General features: G+C 46.7%; 1 protein-coding gene across 2 annotated transcripts in view; it reads right to left on the reverse strand.

The window, feature by feature from the left end:
• Window positions 1-876: 876 nt before the first annotated feature.
• Window positions 877-15,324, reverse strand: part of LOC134587202 (general transcription factor IIH subunit 5) — a 948,377-nt gene continuing 933,929 nt past the window's right edge. For both annotated transcript variants that reach the window (XM_063443405.1, XM_063443404.1), the window contains one exon: window positions 877-1,394. In XM_063443405.1, coding sequence (XP_063299475.1) covers window positions 1,264-1,394 — 131 coding nt within the window. In that variant the 3' untranslated portion in view covers window positions 877-1,263. The remainder of the gene's footprint in view (window positions 1,395-15,324) is intronic.

Consider the following 15,324-nt stretch of genomic DNA (forward strand, 5'->3'; position numbering starts at 1 on the left):
AGAATATATGGGTTATTATGTCTAATATGTCTAATGTATTGTCTTATGTTTTATATGTCATAAAAAAAAGATAAAATGCTTTAATAAAGATGATAAAGGAAAAAAAATGCCAGCATAGTGTAATACAGTAAATAAAAACCTATGCTGTTAGAAATGCACTCACAAGATCTGTTGTAAGTATATCACCGCTGGGTGCCTCTTCTGGAATTTTTGGGAGGCTGTCCAAGGTCACCTGACTGCAGTCTCCACAACAGGATTGATTTGCAGGACTCAAGTTAGGTATCCAAATTTGATTCATCATCCAAAGTTGATTCATCATCATGTTTACTAGGTCACATCTTGTGACTGCATTTCTAACAGTGCCTTTTTTAAATTATAAAATTCTGCATCAATACTGTTCTAAAGTTAAAATTGGTGTAAGTGTTCAGGCTAGGGCAATAATAATCAGTAATAAAACTCTGACTCATCCCATTTCTAAAAATTCAGTAACTCATCCAAAAATTGGCCTACTACTGGTCAAATACTGTGAGACAAATCTTAGCATAGCTACACCATTATTATAACTAGAGACAAAAATAAAATTCAGCCAACGGAATGACTTTATTCCAAAAATATATGTCACAAAAGTTTTTTTTATACAAATTTTCTGAACAGATCACACTAATGTATTTTCCATTATGGCTATGGTTATATAACACATTCTCTCCTGTGAGGGAATCATATGAGTTTTATTGTGTTAACATGCATTCATTATCTTAGCAGCAATATGACTTTAAGCGTTATAACTTGACTATGTCAATAATTAACATCTGTTTCATAATAGCTGATCACTACGAATACTCTGATTTTGCAACTATATAAGATGTCTTAACATGATACAAGTAGTTTGTTGCAAGTATTTTAATTGGAGAATTATGTAGAAGACTCCTAGCATCACAGTGTTGCAAACTGACCTATCAAATACAACTAATGCTAGTGGCATAATAAGATCCAAAGGTTCGATAGTAAAGTCACATTGCATGTTTAAAAGCCAGTGTTATCCATAGTGTACAACAAGTGGTCAAAGGACACAAGACCAGCCTTCATAGAAATATGAATATAACAATGCTTTTCTAGCCCAAGGACTCAGAAAGCTTCACAGGAGTTCAAGCTCTGGGGCAGCCAGGGATTACTACTGACAAAAAATAAATGAAAAAATGAACAGCCTGTTCTATATTTTGTAGATGTACCATTAGTATCACTTAGCACATACAAACTGCAGGCTCATTTTTTTCCAGTGAAGGTTCTGTCTATAAACTGCAATGTCTGTCGATAGATAATAGAGTCTTTGTTTTTTGGCTTGCAAATGTTGAGATGATTTACTTCCACAGGAATCAGATCACCAATACCGATATCTAAAAATAGTGTAAGAAATTCAGAATCTTTTTGCATTATTTCAATTTCTAATACTGTAGGTTAAACAGAAAATAGTAGTACTGTTTATTTATTCTATAGATGGATATATAGTTAGATAGATAGCTAAATAGATAGAGAGAAAGACAGGCTGTACATTAACCCCTTAAGGACGGGGGACGTGCTATGCCGTCCTTAGGGACCTGGCTCTAAACACCGGGGGCGGCATAGCACGTCGGCGAATAGTTCCCGGCGAACATAGCGTGTTCGCGTTCGCCGCCGTGGGCGAACACATGGGCGGTTCGATCCGCCCCCTATTCGTCATCATTGAGCAAACTTTGACCCTGTGCCTCACGGTCAGCAGACACATTCCAGCAAATTAGCAGCAGACCCTCCCTTCCACACCCTCCCACCTCCCTCCCAGCATCCATTTTAGATTCATTGTGAAGCTGCATGCTTAGTGAGAGGAGGGAAAGTGTAGCTGCTGCTGATTAGATAGGGAAATTGATAGCTAGGCTAGGGTATTCAGTGTCCACTACAGTCCTGAAGGACTCATCTGATCTCTGCTGTAAGAACAGCACCCCAAAAAGCCCTTTTTAGGGCTAGAACATGTCTGCTTTTTTCTTCTTCTGTGTAATGTAATTGCAGTTGCCTGCCTGCCAGCTTCTGTGTCAGGCTCACGGTGCATACTGTGCCCATTTGCCCAGTGCCACCACTCAATCACTGGTGTCACAAAAGCTTAAGCTTGACATTTAAAAAGAAAAAACATTTTTTCACTGTAATAAATTGAATAGCAGTTAGTTGTCTGCCAGCTTCTGTGTCAGGCTCAGTGAATACTGTGCCCATTTGCCCAGTGCCACTACTCAATATCTGGTTTCACAATAGCTTATGCTTGACATTTAAAAATATTTTATTTTTTTTCACTGTAATAGATTGAATATCAGTTAGTTGCCTGCCAGCTTCTGTGTCAGGCTCACAGTGAATACTGTGCCCATTTGCCCAGTCAGTGCCGCCACTCATATCTGGTGTCTCTATAGCGTGCTTTTACAAAGAAAAAAAGTTTTCCAGTGTAAGCTAATAGCAGTCAGTGTCCTTAAAGCGGGTGTGTCAGGCCTTCCTTCAGCGTGTGCCCTGCAGACCCCTGCCAGTGTACTTTGACAGTTGCCACTCATATCTGGTGTCTCTATAGCATGCTTTTACAAAAGAAAAAAAGTTTTCCAGTGTAAGCTAATAGCAGTCAGTGTCCTTAAAGCGGGTGTGTCAGGCTTTCCTTCAGCGTGTGCCCTGCAGAAACCTGCCAGCGTACTTTGACAGTTGCCACTCATATCTGGTGTCTCTGTAGTGTGCTTTTACAAAGAAAAAAAGGTTTCCAGTGTAAGCTAATAGCAGTCAGTGTCCTTAAAGCGGGTGTTTCAGGCCTTTAGCGTGTGCCCTGCAGAAACCTGCCAGCGTACTTTGACAGTTGCCACTCATATCTGGTGTCTCTGTAGTGTGCTTTTACAAAGAAAAAATGTTTTCCAGTGTAAGCTAATAGCAGTCAGTGTCCTTAAAGCGGGTGTATAAGGCCTTCCTTCAGCGTGTGCCCTGCAGACCCCTGCCAGTGTACTTTGACAGTTGCCACTCATATCTGGTGTCTCTATAGCGTGCTTTTACAAAGAAAAAAAGTTTTCCAGTGTAAGCTAATAGCAGTCAGTGTCCTTAAAGCGGGTGTGTCAGGCCTTCAGCGTGTGCCCTGCAGACCCCTGCCAGTGTACTTTGACAGTTGCCACTCATATCTGGTGTCTCTATAGCGTGCTTTTACAAAGAAAAAAAGTTTTCCAGTGTAACTAATAGCAGTCAGTGTCCTTAAAGCGGGTGTGTCAGGCCTTCCTTCAGCGTGTGCCCTGCAGACCCCTGCCAGTGTTCTTTGACAGTTGCCACTCATATCTGGTGTCTCTACAAAGAAAAAAGTTTTCCAGTGTAAGCTAATAGCAGTCAGTGTCCTTAAAGCGGGTGCGTCAGGCCTTCCTTCAGCGTGTGCCCTGCAGACCCCTGCCAGCCTACGTTCACAGTTGCCACTCATATCTGGTGTCTCTGTAGTGTGCTTTTACAAAGAAAAAAAGGTTTTCAGTGTAAGCTAATAGCAGTCAGTGTCCTTAAAGCGGGTGTTTCAGGCCTTCAGCGTGTGCCCTGCAGAAACCTGCCAGCGTACTTTGACAGTTGCCACTCATATCTGGTGTCTCTGTAGTGTGCTTTTACAAAGAAAAAAAGGTTTCCAGTGTAAGCTAATAGCAGTCAGTGTCCTTAAAGCGGGTGTTTCAGGCCTTTAGCGTGTGCCCTGCAGAAACCTGCCAGTGTACTTTGACAGTTGCCACTCATATCTGGTGTCTCTGTAGTGTGCTTTTACAAAGAAAAAATGTTTTACAGTGTAAGCTAATAGCAGTCAGTGTCCTTAAAGCGGGTGTGTCAGGCCTTCCTTCAGCGTGTGCCCTGCAGACCCCTGCCAGTGTACTTTGACAGTTGCCACTCATATCTGGTGTCTCTATAGCGTGCTTTTACAAAGAAAAAAGTTTTCCAGTGTAAGCTAATAGCAGTCAGTGTCCTTAAAGCGGGTGTGTCAGGCCTTCAGCGTGTGCCCTGCAGACCCCTGCCAGTGTACTTTGACAGTTGCCACTCATATCTGGTGTCTCTATAGCGTGCTTTTACAAAGAAAAAAAGTTTTCCAGTGTAAGCTAATAGCAGTCAGTGTCCTTAAAGCGGGTGTGTCAGGCCTTCCTTCAGCGTGTGCCCTGCAGACCCCTGCCAGTGTTCTTTGACAGTTGCCACTCATATCTGGTGTCTCTATGGTGTGCTTTTACAAAGAAAAAAGTTTTCCAGTGTAAGCTAATAGCAGTCAGTGTCCTTAAAGCGGGTGCGTCAGGCCTTCCTTCAGCGTGTGCCCTGCAGACCCCTGCCAGCCTACGTTCACAGTTGACACTCATATCTGGTGTCTCTGTAGTGTGCTTTTACAAAGAAAAAAAGGTTTTCAGTGTAAGCTAATAGCAGTCAGTGTCCTTAAAGCGGGTGTTTCAGGCCTTCAGCGTGTGCCCTGCAGAAACCTGCCAGCGTACTTTGACAGTTGCCACTCATATCTGGTGTCTCTATAGCATGCTTTTACAAAGAAAAAGAAGTTTTCCAGTGTAAGCTAATAGCAGTCAGTGTCCTTAAAGCGGGTGTGTCAGGCCTTCCTTCAGCGTGTGCCCTGCAGACCCCTGCCAGTGTTCTTTGACAGTTGCCACTCATATCTGGAGTCTCTGTAGTGTGCTTTTACAAAGAAAAAAAGTTTTACAGTGTAAGCTAATAGCAGTCAGTGTCCTTAAAGCGGGTGTGTCAGGCCTTCCTTCAGCGTATGCCCTGCAGAACCCTGCCAGCGTACTTTGACAGTTGCCACTCATATCTGGTGTCTCTGTAGTGTGCTTTTACAAAGAAAAAAAGTTTTCCAGTGTAAGCTAATAGCAGTCAGTGTCCTTAAAGCGGGTGCGTCAGGCCTTCCTTCAGCGTGTGCCCTGCAGACCCCTGCCAGCGTACTTTGACAGTTGCCACTCATATCTGGTGTCTCTGTAGTGTGCTTTTACAAAGAAAAAAAGGTTTCCAGTGTAAGCTAATAGCAGTCAGTGTCCTTAAAGCGGGTGTTTCAGGCCTTCAGCGTGTGCCCTGCAGAACCCTGCCAGCGTACTTTGACAGTTGCCACTCATATCTGGTGTCTCTGTAGTGTGCTTTTACAAAGAAAAAAAGGTTTCCAGTGTCAGCTAATAGCAGTCAGTGTCCTTAAAGCGGGTGTTTCAGGCCTTCAGCGTGTGCCCTGCAGAAACCTGCCAGCGTACTTTGACAGTTGCCACTCATATCTGGTGTCTCTGTAGTGTGCTTTTACAAAGAAAAAAAGGTTTCCAGTGTAAGCTAATAGCAGTCAGTGTCCTTAAAGCGGGTGTTTCAGGCCTTTAGCGTGTGCCCTGCAGAAACCTGCCAGCGTACTTTGACAGTTGCCACTCATATCTGGTGTCTCTGTAGTGTGCTTTTACAAAGAAAAAATGTTTTACAGTGTAAGCTAATAGCAGTCAGTGTCCTTAAAGCGGGTGTATAAGGCCTTCCTTCAGCGTGTGCCCTGCAGACCCCTGCCAGTGTACTTTGACAGTTGCCACTCATATCTGGTGTCTCTATAGCGTGCTTTTACAAAGAAAAAAGTTTTCCAGTGTAAGCTAATAGCAGTCAGTGTCCTTAAAGCGGGTGTGTCAGGCCTTCAGCGTGTGCCCTGCAGACCCCTGCCAGTGTACTTTGACAGTTGCCACTCATATCTGGTGTCTCTATAGCGTGCTTTTACAAAGAAAAAAAGTTTTCCAGTGTAAGCTAATAGCAGTCAGTGTCCTTAAAGCGGGTGTGTCAGGCCTTCCTTCAGCGTGTGCCCTGCAGACCCCTGCCAGTGTTCTTTGACAGTTGCCACTCATATCTGGTGTCTCTATGGTGTGCTTTTACAAAGAAAAAAGTTTTCCAGTGTAAGCTAATAGCAGTCAGTGTCCTTAAAGCGGGTGCGTCAGGCCTTCCTTCAGCGTGTGCCCTGCAGACCCCTGCCAGCCTACGTTCACAGTTGACACTCATATCTGGTGTCTCTGTAGTGTGCTTTTACAAAGAAAAAAAGGTTTTCAGTGTAAGCTAATAGCAGTCAGTGTCCTTAAAGCGGGTGTTTCAGGCCTTCAGCGTGTGCCCTGCAGAAACCTGCCAGCGTACTTTGACAGTTGCCACTCATATCTGGTGTCTCTATAGCATGCTTTTACAAAGAAAAAGAAGTTTTCCAGTGTAAGCTAATAGCAGTCAGTGTCCTTAAAGCGGGTGTGTCAGGCCTTCCTTCAGCGTGTGCCCTGCAGACCCCTGCCAGTGTTCTTTGACAGTTGCCACTCATATCTGGAGTCTCTGTAGTGTGCTTTTACAAAGAAAAAATGTTTTACAGTGTAAGCTAATAGCAGTCAGTGTCCTTAAAGCGGGTGTGTCAGGCCTTCCTTCAGCGTATGCCCTGCAGAACCCTGCCAGCGTACTTTGACAGTTGCCACTCATATCTGGTGTCTCTGTAGTGTGCTTTTACAAAGAAAAAAAGTTTTACAGTGTAAGCTAATAGCAGTCAGTGTCCTTAAAGCGGGTGTGTCAGGCCTTCCTTCAGCGTATGCCCTGCAGAACCCTGCCAGCGTACTTTGACAGTTGCCACTCATATCTGGTGTCTCTGTAGTGTGCTTTTACAAAGAAAAAAAGTTTTCCAGTGTAAGCTAATAGCAGTCAGTGTCCTTAAAGCGGGTGCGTCAGGCCTTCCTTCAGCGTGTGCCCTGCAGACCCCTGCCAGCGTACTTTGACAGTTGCCACTCATATCTGGTGTCTCTGTAGTGTGCTTTTACAAAGAAAAAAAGGTTTCCAGTGTAAGCTAATAGCAGTCAGTGTCCTTAAAGCGGGTGTTTCAGGCCTTTAGCGTGTGCCCTGCAGAAACCTGCCAGCGTACTTTGACAGTTGCCACTCATATCTGGTGTCTCTGTAGTGTGCTTTTACAAAGAAAAAAAGGTTTCCAGTGTAAGCTAATAGCAGTCAGTGTCCTTAAAGCGGGTGTTTCAGGCCTTCAGCGTGTGCCCTGCAGAACCCTGCCAGCGTACTTTGACAGTTGCCACTCATATCTGGTGTCTCTGTAGTGTGCTTTTACAAAGAAAAAAAGGTTTCCAGTGTAAGCTAATAGCAGTCAGTGTCCTTAAAGCGGGTGTTTCAGGCCTTCAGCGTGTGCCCTGCAGAAACCTGCCAGCGTACTTTGACAGTTGCCACTCATAGCTGGTGTCTCTGTAGAGTGCTTTTACAAAGAAAAAAGGTTTCCAGTGTCAGCTAATAGCAGTCAGTGTCCTTAAAGCGGGTGTTTCAGGCCTTCAGCGTGTGCCCTGCAGAAACCTGCCAGCGTACTTTGACAGTTGCCACTCATATCTGGTGTCTCTATGGTGTGCTTTTACAAAGAAAAAAAGTTTTCCAGTGTAAGCTAATAGCAGTCAGTGTCCTTAAAGCGGGTGCGTCAGGCCTTCCTTCAGCGTGTGCCCTGCAGACCCCTGCCAGCCTACGTTGACAGTTGCCACTCATATCTGGTGTCTCTGTAGTGTGCTTTTACAAAGAAAAAAAGGTTTTCAGTGTAAGCTAATAGCAGTCAGTGTCCTTAAAGCGGGTGTTTCAGGCCTTTAGCGTGTGCCCTGCAGAAACCTGCCAGCGTACTTTGACAGTTGCCACTCATATCTGGTGTCTCTGTAGTGTGCTTTTACAAAGAAAAAAAGGTTTCCAGTGTAAGCTAATAGCAGTCAGTGTCCTTAAAGCGGGTGTTTCAGTTCTTCCTTCAGCGTATGCCCTGCAGAACCCTGCCAGCGTACTTTGACAGTTGCCACTCATATCTGGTGTCTCTGTAGTGTGCTTTTACAAAGAAAAAAAGGTTTCCACTGTAAGCTAATAGCAGTCAGTGTCCTTAAAGCGGGTGTTTCAGGCCTTCAGCGTGTGCCCTGCAGAAACCTGCCAGCGTACTTTGACAGTTGCCACTTATATCTGGTGTCTCTGTAGTGTGCTTTTACAAAGAAAAAAAGGTTTCCAGTGTAAGCTAATAGCAGTCAGTGTCCTTAAAGCGGGTGTGTCAGGCCTTCCTTCAGCGTGTGCCCTGCAGAACCCTGCCAGCGTACTTTGACAGTTGCCACTCATATCTGGTGTCTCTGTAGTGTGCTTTTACATAGAAAAAAAGGTTTCCAGTGTAAGCTAATAGCAGTCAGTGTCCTTAAAGCGGGTGTGTCAGGCCTTCAGCGTGTGCCCTGCAGAACCCTGCCAGCGTACTTTGACAGTTGCCACTCATATCTGGTGTCTCTGTAGTGTGCTTTTACAAAGAAAAAAACGGTTTCCAGTGTAAGCTAATAGCAGTCAGTGTCCTTAAAGCGGGTGTTTCAGGCCTTCAGCGTGTGCCCTGCAGAAACCTGCCAGCGTACTTTGACAGTTGCCACTCATATCTGGTGTCTCTGTAGTGTGCTTTTACAAAGAAAGAAAGGTTTCCAGTGTAAGCTAATAGCAGTCAGTGTCCTTAAAGCGGGTGTTTCAGGCCTTTAGCGTGTGCCCTGCAGAAACCTGCCAGCGTACTTTGACAGTTGGCACTCATATCTGGTGTCTCTGTAGTGTGCTTTTACAAAGAAAGAAAGGTTTCCAGTGTAAGCTAATAGCAGTCAGTGTCCTTAAAGCGGGTGTTTCAGGCCTTTAGCGTGTGCCCTGCAGAAACCTGCCAGCGTACTTTGACAGTTGCCACTCATATCTGGTGTCTCTGTAGTGTGCTTTTACAAAGAAAAAAAGTTTTACAGTGTATGCTAATAGCAGTCAGTGTCCTTAAAGCGGGTGTGTCAGGCCTTCCTTCAGCGTGTGCCCTGCAGAACCCTGCCAGCGTACTTTGACAGTTGCCACTCATATCTGGTGTCTCTGTAGTGTGCTTTTACATAGAAAAAAAGGTTTCCAGTGTAAGCTAATAGCAGTCAGTGTCCTTAAAGCGGGTGTTTCAGGCCTTCAGCGTGTGCCCTGCAGAAACCTGCCAGCGTACTTTGACAGTTGCCACTCATATCTGGTGTCTCTGTAGTGTGCTTTTACAAAGAAAAAAGGTTTCCAGTGTCAGCTAATAGCAGTCAGTGTCCTTAAAGCGGGTGTTTCAGGCCTTCAGCGTGTGCCCTGCAGAAACCTGCCAGCGTACTTTGACAGTTGCCACTCATATCTGGTGTCTCTGTAGTGTGCTTTTACAAAGAAAAATAGGTTTCCAGTGTAAGCTAATAGCAGTCAGTGTCCTTAAAGCGGGTGTGTCAGGCCTTTAGCGTGTGCCCTGCAGAAACCTGCCAGCGTACTTTGACAGTTGCCACTCATATCTGGTGTCTCTGTAGTGTGCTTTTACAAAGAAAGAAAGGTTTCCAGTGTAAGCTAATAGCAGTCAGTGTCCTTAAAGCGGGTGTTTCAGGCCTTTAGCGTGTGCCCTGCAGAAACCTGCCAGCGTACTTTGACAGTTGCCACTCATATCTGGTGTCTCTGTAGTGTGCTTTTACAAAGAAAAAAAGTTTTACAGTGTATGCTAATAGCAGTCAGTGTCCTTAAAGCGGGTGTGTCAGGCCTTCCTTCAGCGTGTGCCCTGCAGAACCCTGCCAGCGTACTTTGACAGTTGCCACTCATATCTGGTGTCTCTGTAGTGTGCTTTTACAAAGAAAAAAAGGTTTCCACTGTAAGCTAATAGCAGTCAGTGTCCTTAAAGCGGGTGTTTCAGGCCTTCAGCGTGTGCCCTGCAGAAACCTGCCAGCGTACTTTGACAGTTGCCACTCATATCTGGTGTCTCTGTAGTGTGCTTTTACAAAGAAAAAAAGGTTTCCAGTGTAAGCTAATAGCAGTCAGTGTCCTTAAAGCGGGTGTTTCAGGCCTTCAGCGTGTGCCCTGCAGAAACCTGCCAGCGTACTTTGACAGTTGCCACTCATATCTGGTGTCTCTGTAGTGTGCTTTTACAAAGAAAAAAAGGTTTCCAGTGTAAGCTAATAGCAGTCAGTGTCCTTAAAGCGGGTGTGTCAGGCCTTCCTTCAGCGTGTGCCCTGCAGAACCCTGCCAGCGTACTTTGACAGTTGCCACTCATATCTGGTGTCTCTGTAGTGTGCTTTTACAAAGAAAAAAAGGTTTCCAGTGTAAGCTAATAGCAGTCAGTGTCCTTAAAGCGGGTGTGTCAGGCCTTCCTTCAGCATGTGCCCTGCAGAACTCTGCCATTGCACATTGCCACTGATATCTGGTGTCACAATTTTGTGCATTTAAAACCAAAAAACTTTCTTCACTGTTATAGATTGAATAGCAGTTAGTTGTCTTCAAGCGGGTGTCAGGCCTACAGCGTGTACTCTGCCAGTGCACATTGCCACTTATTTCTGGTGTCACAATAGCGTGCATTTAAAAACAAAAAACTTTTTTCACTGTTATAGATTGAATAGCAGTTAGTTGTCTTCAAGCGGGTGTGTCAGGTCTACAGCGTGTACTCTGCAGACCTCATTGCCATTGTCATTGCCACTCATATCTGGTCTCACAGTAGCTTGCACGCATAGTACCACTAATCCGCCAAAAAATGACAGGCAGAGGCAGTCCACCCCGCATGGGGCCATCGTGGTCGTGGTGCTGTGATTCCCTTTGGCCCTAGAATAATGCCCAGTTTTCAGAGGCCACGTACCCTGAACTTGAAATGTTCTGAGGACATAGTTGACTGGCTAACACAGGACACCCAATCTTCTACAGCCTCCGCTCGGAACCTTGATGCACCATCCTCCTCCATCTTAGCTTCAGGCACCTCTCAAGATACCACCACCTGCCTGCCGCCACCACCAAAACTAGCACCACAGCTACTTTACTTGGTATGTCAGAGGAGTTATTCACACATCCGTTTGAAGAAATGAGTGATGCGCAACCATTATTGCCAGAGGATGTAGATAACAGGGATATGTCTCAGGCAGGCAGCATTACACACATGGACATACGGTGTGATGATGATGATGCTGTACCCGCTGCTGCTTCCTTTGCTGAGTTGTCAGATACAAGTGAAGCGGTTGATGATGACGATGCGTCCATGGATGTCACGTGGGTGCCCGCTCGGCAAGAAGAAGAACAGGGCGAAAGTTCAGATGGGGAGACAGAGAGGAGGAGGAGGAGACGAGTTGGAAGCAGGGGGAGGTCGTCGCAAGGAGTTAGTGGCACAGTCAGACAGCATGCATCGGCACCCGGGGTCAGCCCGACAGCACGACAATCAACACATGCTGTGTCCACCACCAGAATGCTGTCATTGCAGAGCTCAGCAGTGTGGAATTTTTTTTTGTGTGTCTGCCTCTGACAACAGCGATGCCATTTGCAACCTGTGCCAAAAGAAACTGAGTCGTGGGAAGTCCAACACCCACCTAGGTACAACTGCTTTGCGTAGGCACATGATCGCACATCACAAACGCCTATGGGATCAACACATGAGTACAAGCAGCACGCCTATGCTAAGCCGCTATCCTCCTCCTGGTCCAGCATCTTCAGCCACGTCAACCACTGCTGTCCTCCTTGACCCCTCTCAACCATCCGCCACTCCGTCTCCCGCCTTGAGCAGTTCCCGCTCATCTGCCCACAGTCAGGTGTCTGTCAAGGACATGTTTGAGCGTAAGAAGCCAATGTCAGAAAGTCACCCCCTTGCCCAGCGTCTGACAGCTGGCTTGTCCGAACTATTAGCCCGCCAGCTTTTACCATACAAGCTGGTGGAGTCTGAGGCGTTCAGTGGAAGGTACCCGGACGAAATTTCTTTTCACAAAAGGCAATCCCCAACCTGTACTGGATTGTGCAAAAGGAAGTAATGGCATGTCTGGCACACAGTGTAGGGGCAAGGGTCCATCTGACCACTGATACCTGGTCTGCAAAGCATGGTCAGGGCAGGTATATCACCTACACTGCGCATTGGGTAAACCTGCTGACTGCTGCCAAGCAGGGAATGCATGGCTCTGCAGAGGAGTTGGTGACACCGCCACGACATGCAGGCAGTCCTGCTGCCCCCTCCTCTACTCCTCCTACTCCATCCTCTTCCATAACCTCCTAGGCTTAGTCCTCTTCTGCTGCTGCGTCTTGCTCCACATCAACGGCACCCCTCCAGCTCCCCAGGTACTATTCCACATCCCGGATACGGCAGTGTCACGCCGTCTTGGGTTTGACTTGCTTGAAAGCAGAGAGTCACACCGGACAAGCACTCCTGTCCGCCCTGAATGCACAGGTAGAAAAGCGGCTGATTCCGCAGCAACTGGATATCGGCAAAGTGGTTTGTGACAACGGAAAAAATTTGTTAGCGGCATTGAAGTTGGGCAAGTTGACACATGTGCCGTGCATGGCACATGTGTGTAATCTGATCGTACAACGCTTTGTGCATAAGTACACATGCTTACAGGACGTCCTGAAGCAGGCCAGGAAGGTGTGTGGCCATTTCAGGCGTTCCTGCACGGCCATGGCTCACTTTGCCGATATCCAGCGGCGAAACAACATGCCAGTGAGGTGCTTGATTTGCGACAACCCGACACGTTGGAATTCAACACTTCTAATGTTCGACCGCCTGCTCCAACAAGAAAAAGCTGTTAATGAATATTTGTATGACCGGTGTGCTAGGACAGCCTCTGAGGAGCTGGGAATTTTTTTGCCACGTTACTGGACGCTCATGTGCAATGCCTGTAGGCTCATGCGTCCTTTTGAGGAGGTGACAAACCTAGTAAGTCGCACCGAAGGCACCATCAGCGACATCATACCATTTGTTTTCTTCCTGGAGCGTGCCCTGCGAAGAGTGCTGGATCAGGCCGTAGATGAGCGTGAAGAGGAAGAGTTGTGGTCTGCATCACCACCAGAAACAGCCTTATCAGCATCGCTTGCTGGACCTGCGGCAACGCTGGAAGAGGATTGTGAGGAAGAGGAGTCAGAGGAGGAATGTGGCTTTGAGAAGGAGGAAGACCAACCACAACAGGCATCCCAGGGTGTTCGTTGTCACCTATCTGGTACCCGTGGTGTTGTACGTGGCTGGGGGGAAGAACATACCTTCATTGGCATCAGTGAGGAGGAGGAACGAGTAGCTCGGCATCCAACCTTGTGCAAATGGGGTCTTTCATGCTGTCGTGCCTGTTGAGGGACCCTCGTATAAAAAGGCTGAAGGAGAACGACCTGTGCTGGGTGTCCACGCTACTAGACCCCCGGTATAAGCAGAAAGTGGCGGAAATGTTACCGAATTACAACAAGTCGGAAAGGATGCAGCATTTGCAAAATAAATTAAAAAGTATGCTTTACACAGCGTATAAGGGTGATGTCACAGCACAACGGGAATCTGACAGGGGGAGAGGTGGAAGTCATCCTCCTCCTCCCGCACCACGCCGGCAAGGACAGGACGCTTTAAAGACGCGTTGTTGATGGAGGACATGCGGACCTTTTTAAGTCCTACGCATCACCACAGCCCTTCGGGATCCACCCTCAGAGAGCGACTCGACCGACAGGTAGCAGACTACTTCGCCTTAACTGCAGATATCGACACTCTGAGGAGCGATGAACCCCTTGACTACTGGGTGTGCAGGCTTGACCTGTGGCCTGAGCTATCCCAATTTGCGATAGCGTTTCTAGCCTGCCCCGCTTCAAGTGTCCTGTCAGAAAGGACCTTCAGTGCAGCAGGAGGTATTGTCACTGAGAAGAGAAGTCGCCTAGGTCAAAAAAGTCTAGATTACCTCACCTTTATTAAGATGAATGAGGGATGGATCCCGAAGGGACTGACACTGGGCGATACATTCGATTAAAAAAGGCCTGATGAGATGAGCTGCCTTGGGCTAAAAATGGTCCACACTGCTGTATTTTAGCTCTGAATGCCGGTTGACTTGCGTGACTTTTCCGCCACAAACTAGGGTTCAAGCCACCATGTTTTAGGGCACTTTCTGCCTGTGAAACAAACATCAATTTTACCGAATTTTTCAGGCATGTGTACATGCCTAATTTTTAGGCCCTCTGGTGCTGCACTGTGGCTTCAAAAACCAAACAAAAAAAAATGCACATAGTGACCCTATGTAGGGGGAACAGTCCCTATTCTGCTCTGTGTCAGTGTGTATCAGGGATTTGACTATCTTTATTCAGATTCAAAAATTAAAATTCCAGGAAAAATTTAACAAACATTTACAAGAACATGTTATGCACATCATAGAAACAACGTGAATTCTGCTCTTTGTCAGTGTGTATCAGGGGCTTTGAGGACGGGGAACAGTCTCTATTCTGCTCTTTGTCAGGGGCTTTGAGGACGGGGAACAGTCTCTATTCTGCTCTGTGTCAGTGAGTATCAGGGACTTTGAGGATGGGGAACAGTCTCTATTCTGCTCTGTGTCAGTGTGTATCATGGTCTCTGAGGACGGGGAACAGTCTCTATTCTGCTCTGTGTCAGTGTGTATCAGGGGCTTTGAGGACGGGGAACAGTCTCTATTCTCCTCTTTGTCAGTGTGTATCATGGTCTCTGAGGACGGGGAACAGTCTCTATTCTGCTCTGTGTCAGTGTGTATCAGGGGCTTTGAGGACGGGGAACAGTCTCTATTCTGCTCTGTGTCAGTGTGTATCAGGGGCTTTGAGGACGGGGAACAGTCTCTATTCTGCTCTGTGTCAGTGTGTATCAGGGGCTTTGAGGACGGGGAACAGTCTCTATTCTGCTCTGTGTCAGTGTGTATCGGGGCTTTGAGGACAGGGAACAGTCTCTATTCTGCTCTTTGTCAGCGTGTATCATGGTCTCTGAGGACCGGGAACAGTCTCTATTCTGCTCTGTGTCAGTGTGTATCATGGTCTCTGAGGACCGGGAACAGTCTCTATTCTGCTCTGTGTCAGTGTGTATCATGGTCTCTGAGGACTGGGAACAGTCTCTATTCTGCTCTGTGTCAGTGTGTATCCTGGTCTCTGAGGACGGGGAACAGTCTCTATTCTGCTCTGTGTCAGTGTGTATCATGGTCTCTGAGGACGGGGAACAGTCTCTATTCTGCTCTGTGTCAGTGTGTATCATGGTCTCTGAGGACGGGGAACAGTCTCTATTCTGCTCTGTGTCAGTGTGTATCAGGGGCTTTGAGGACGGGGAACAGTCTCTATTCTGCTCTTTGTCAGTGTGTACCATGGTCTCTGAGGACGGGGAACAGTCTCTATTCTGCTCTTTGTCAGGTTGTATCATGGTCTCTGAGGACAGGGAACAGTCTCGATTCTGCTCTGTGTCAGTGTGTATCATGGTCTCTGAGGACGGGGAACAGTCTCTATTCTGCTCTTTGTCAGTGTGTATCATGGTCTCTGAGGACGGGGAACAGTCTCTATTCTGCTCTGTGTCAGTGTGTATCGGGGCTTTGAGGACAGGGAACAGTCTCTATTCTGCTCTTT

Source organism: Pelobates fuscus, chromosome 2, assembly GCF_036172605.1.
Source record: "Pelobates fuscus isolate aPelFus1 chromosome 2, aPelFus1.pri, whole genome shotgun sequence".
Classification (NCBI taxonomy): Eukaryota; Metazoa; Chordata; class Amphibia; order Anura; family Pelobatidae; genus Pelobates; species Pelobates fuscus.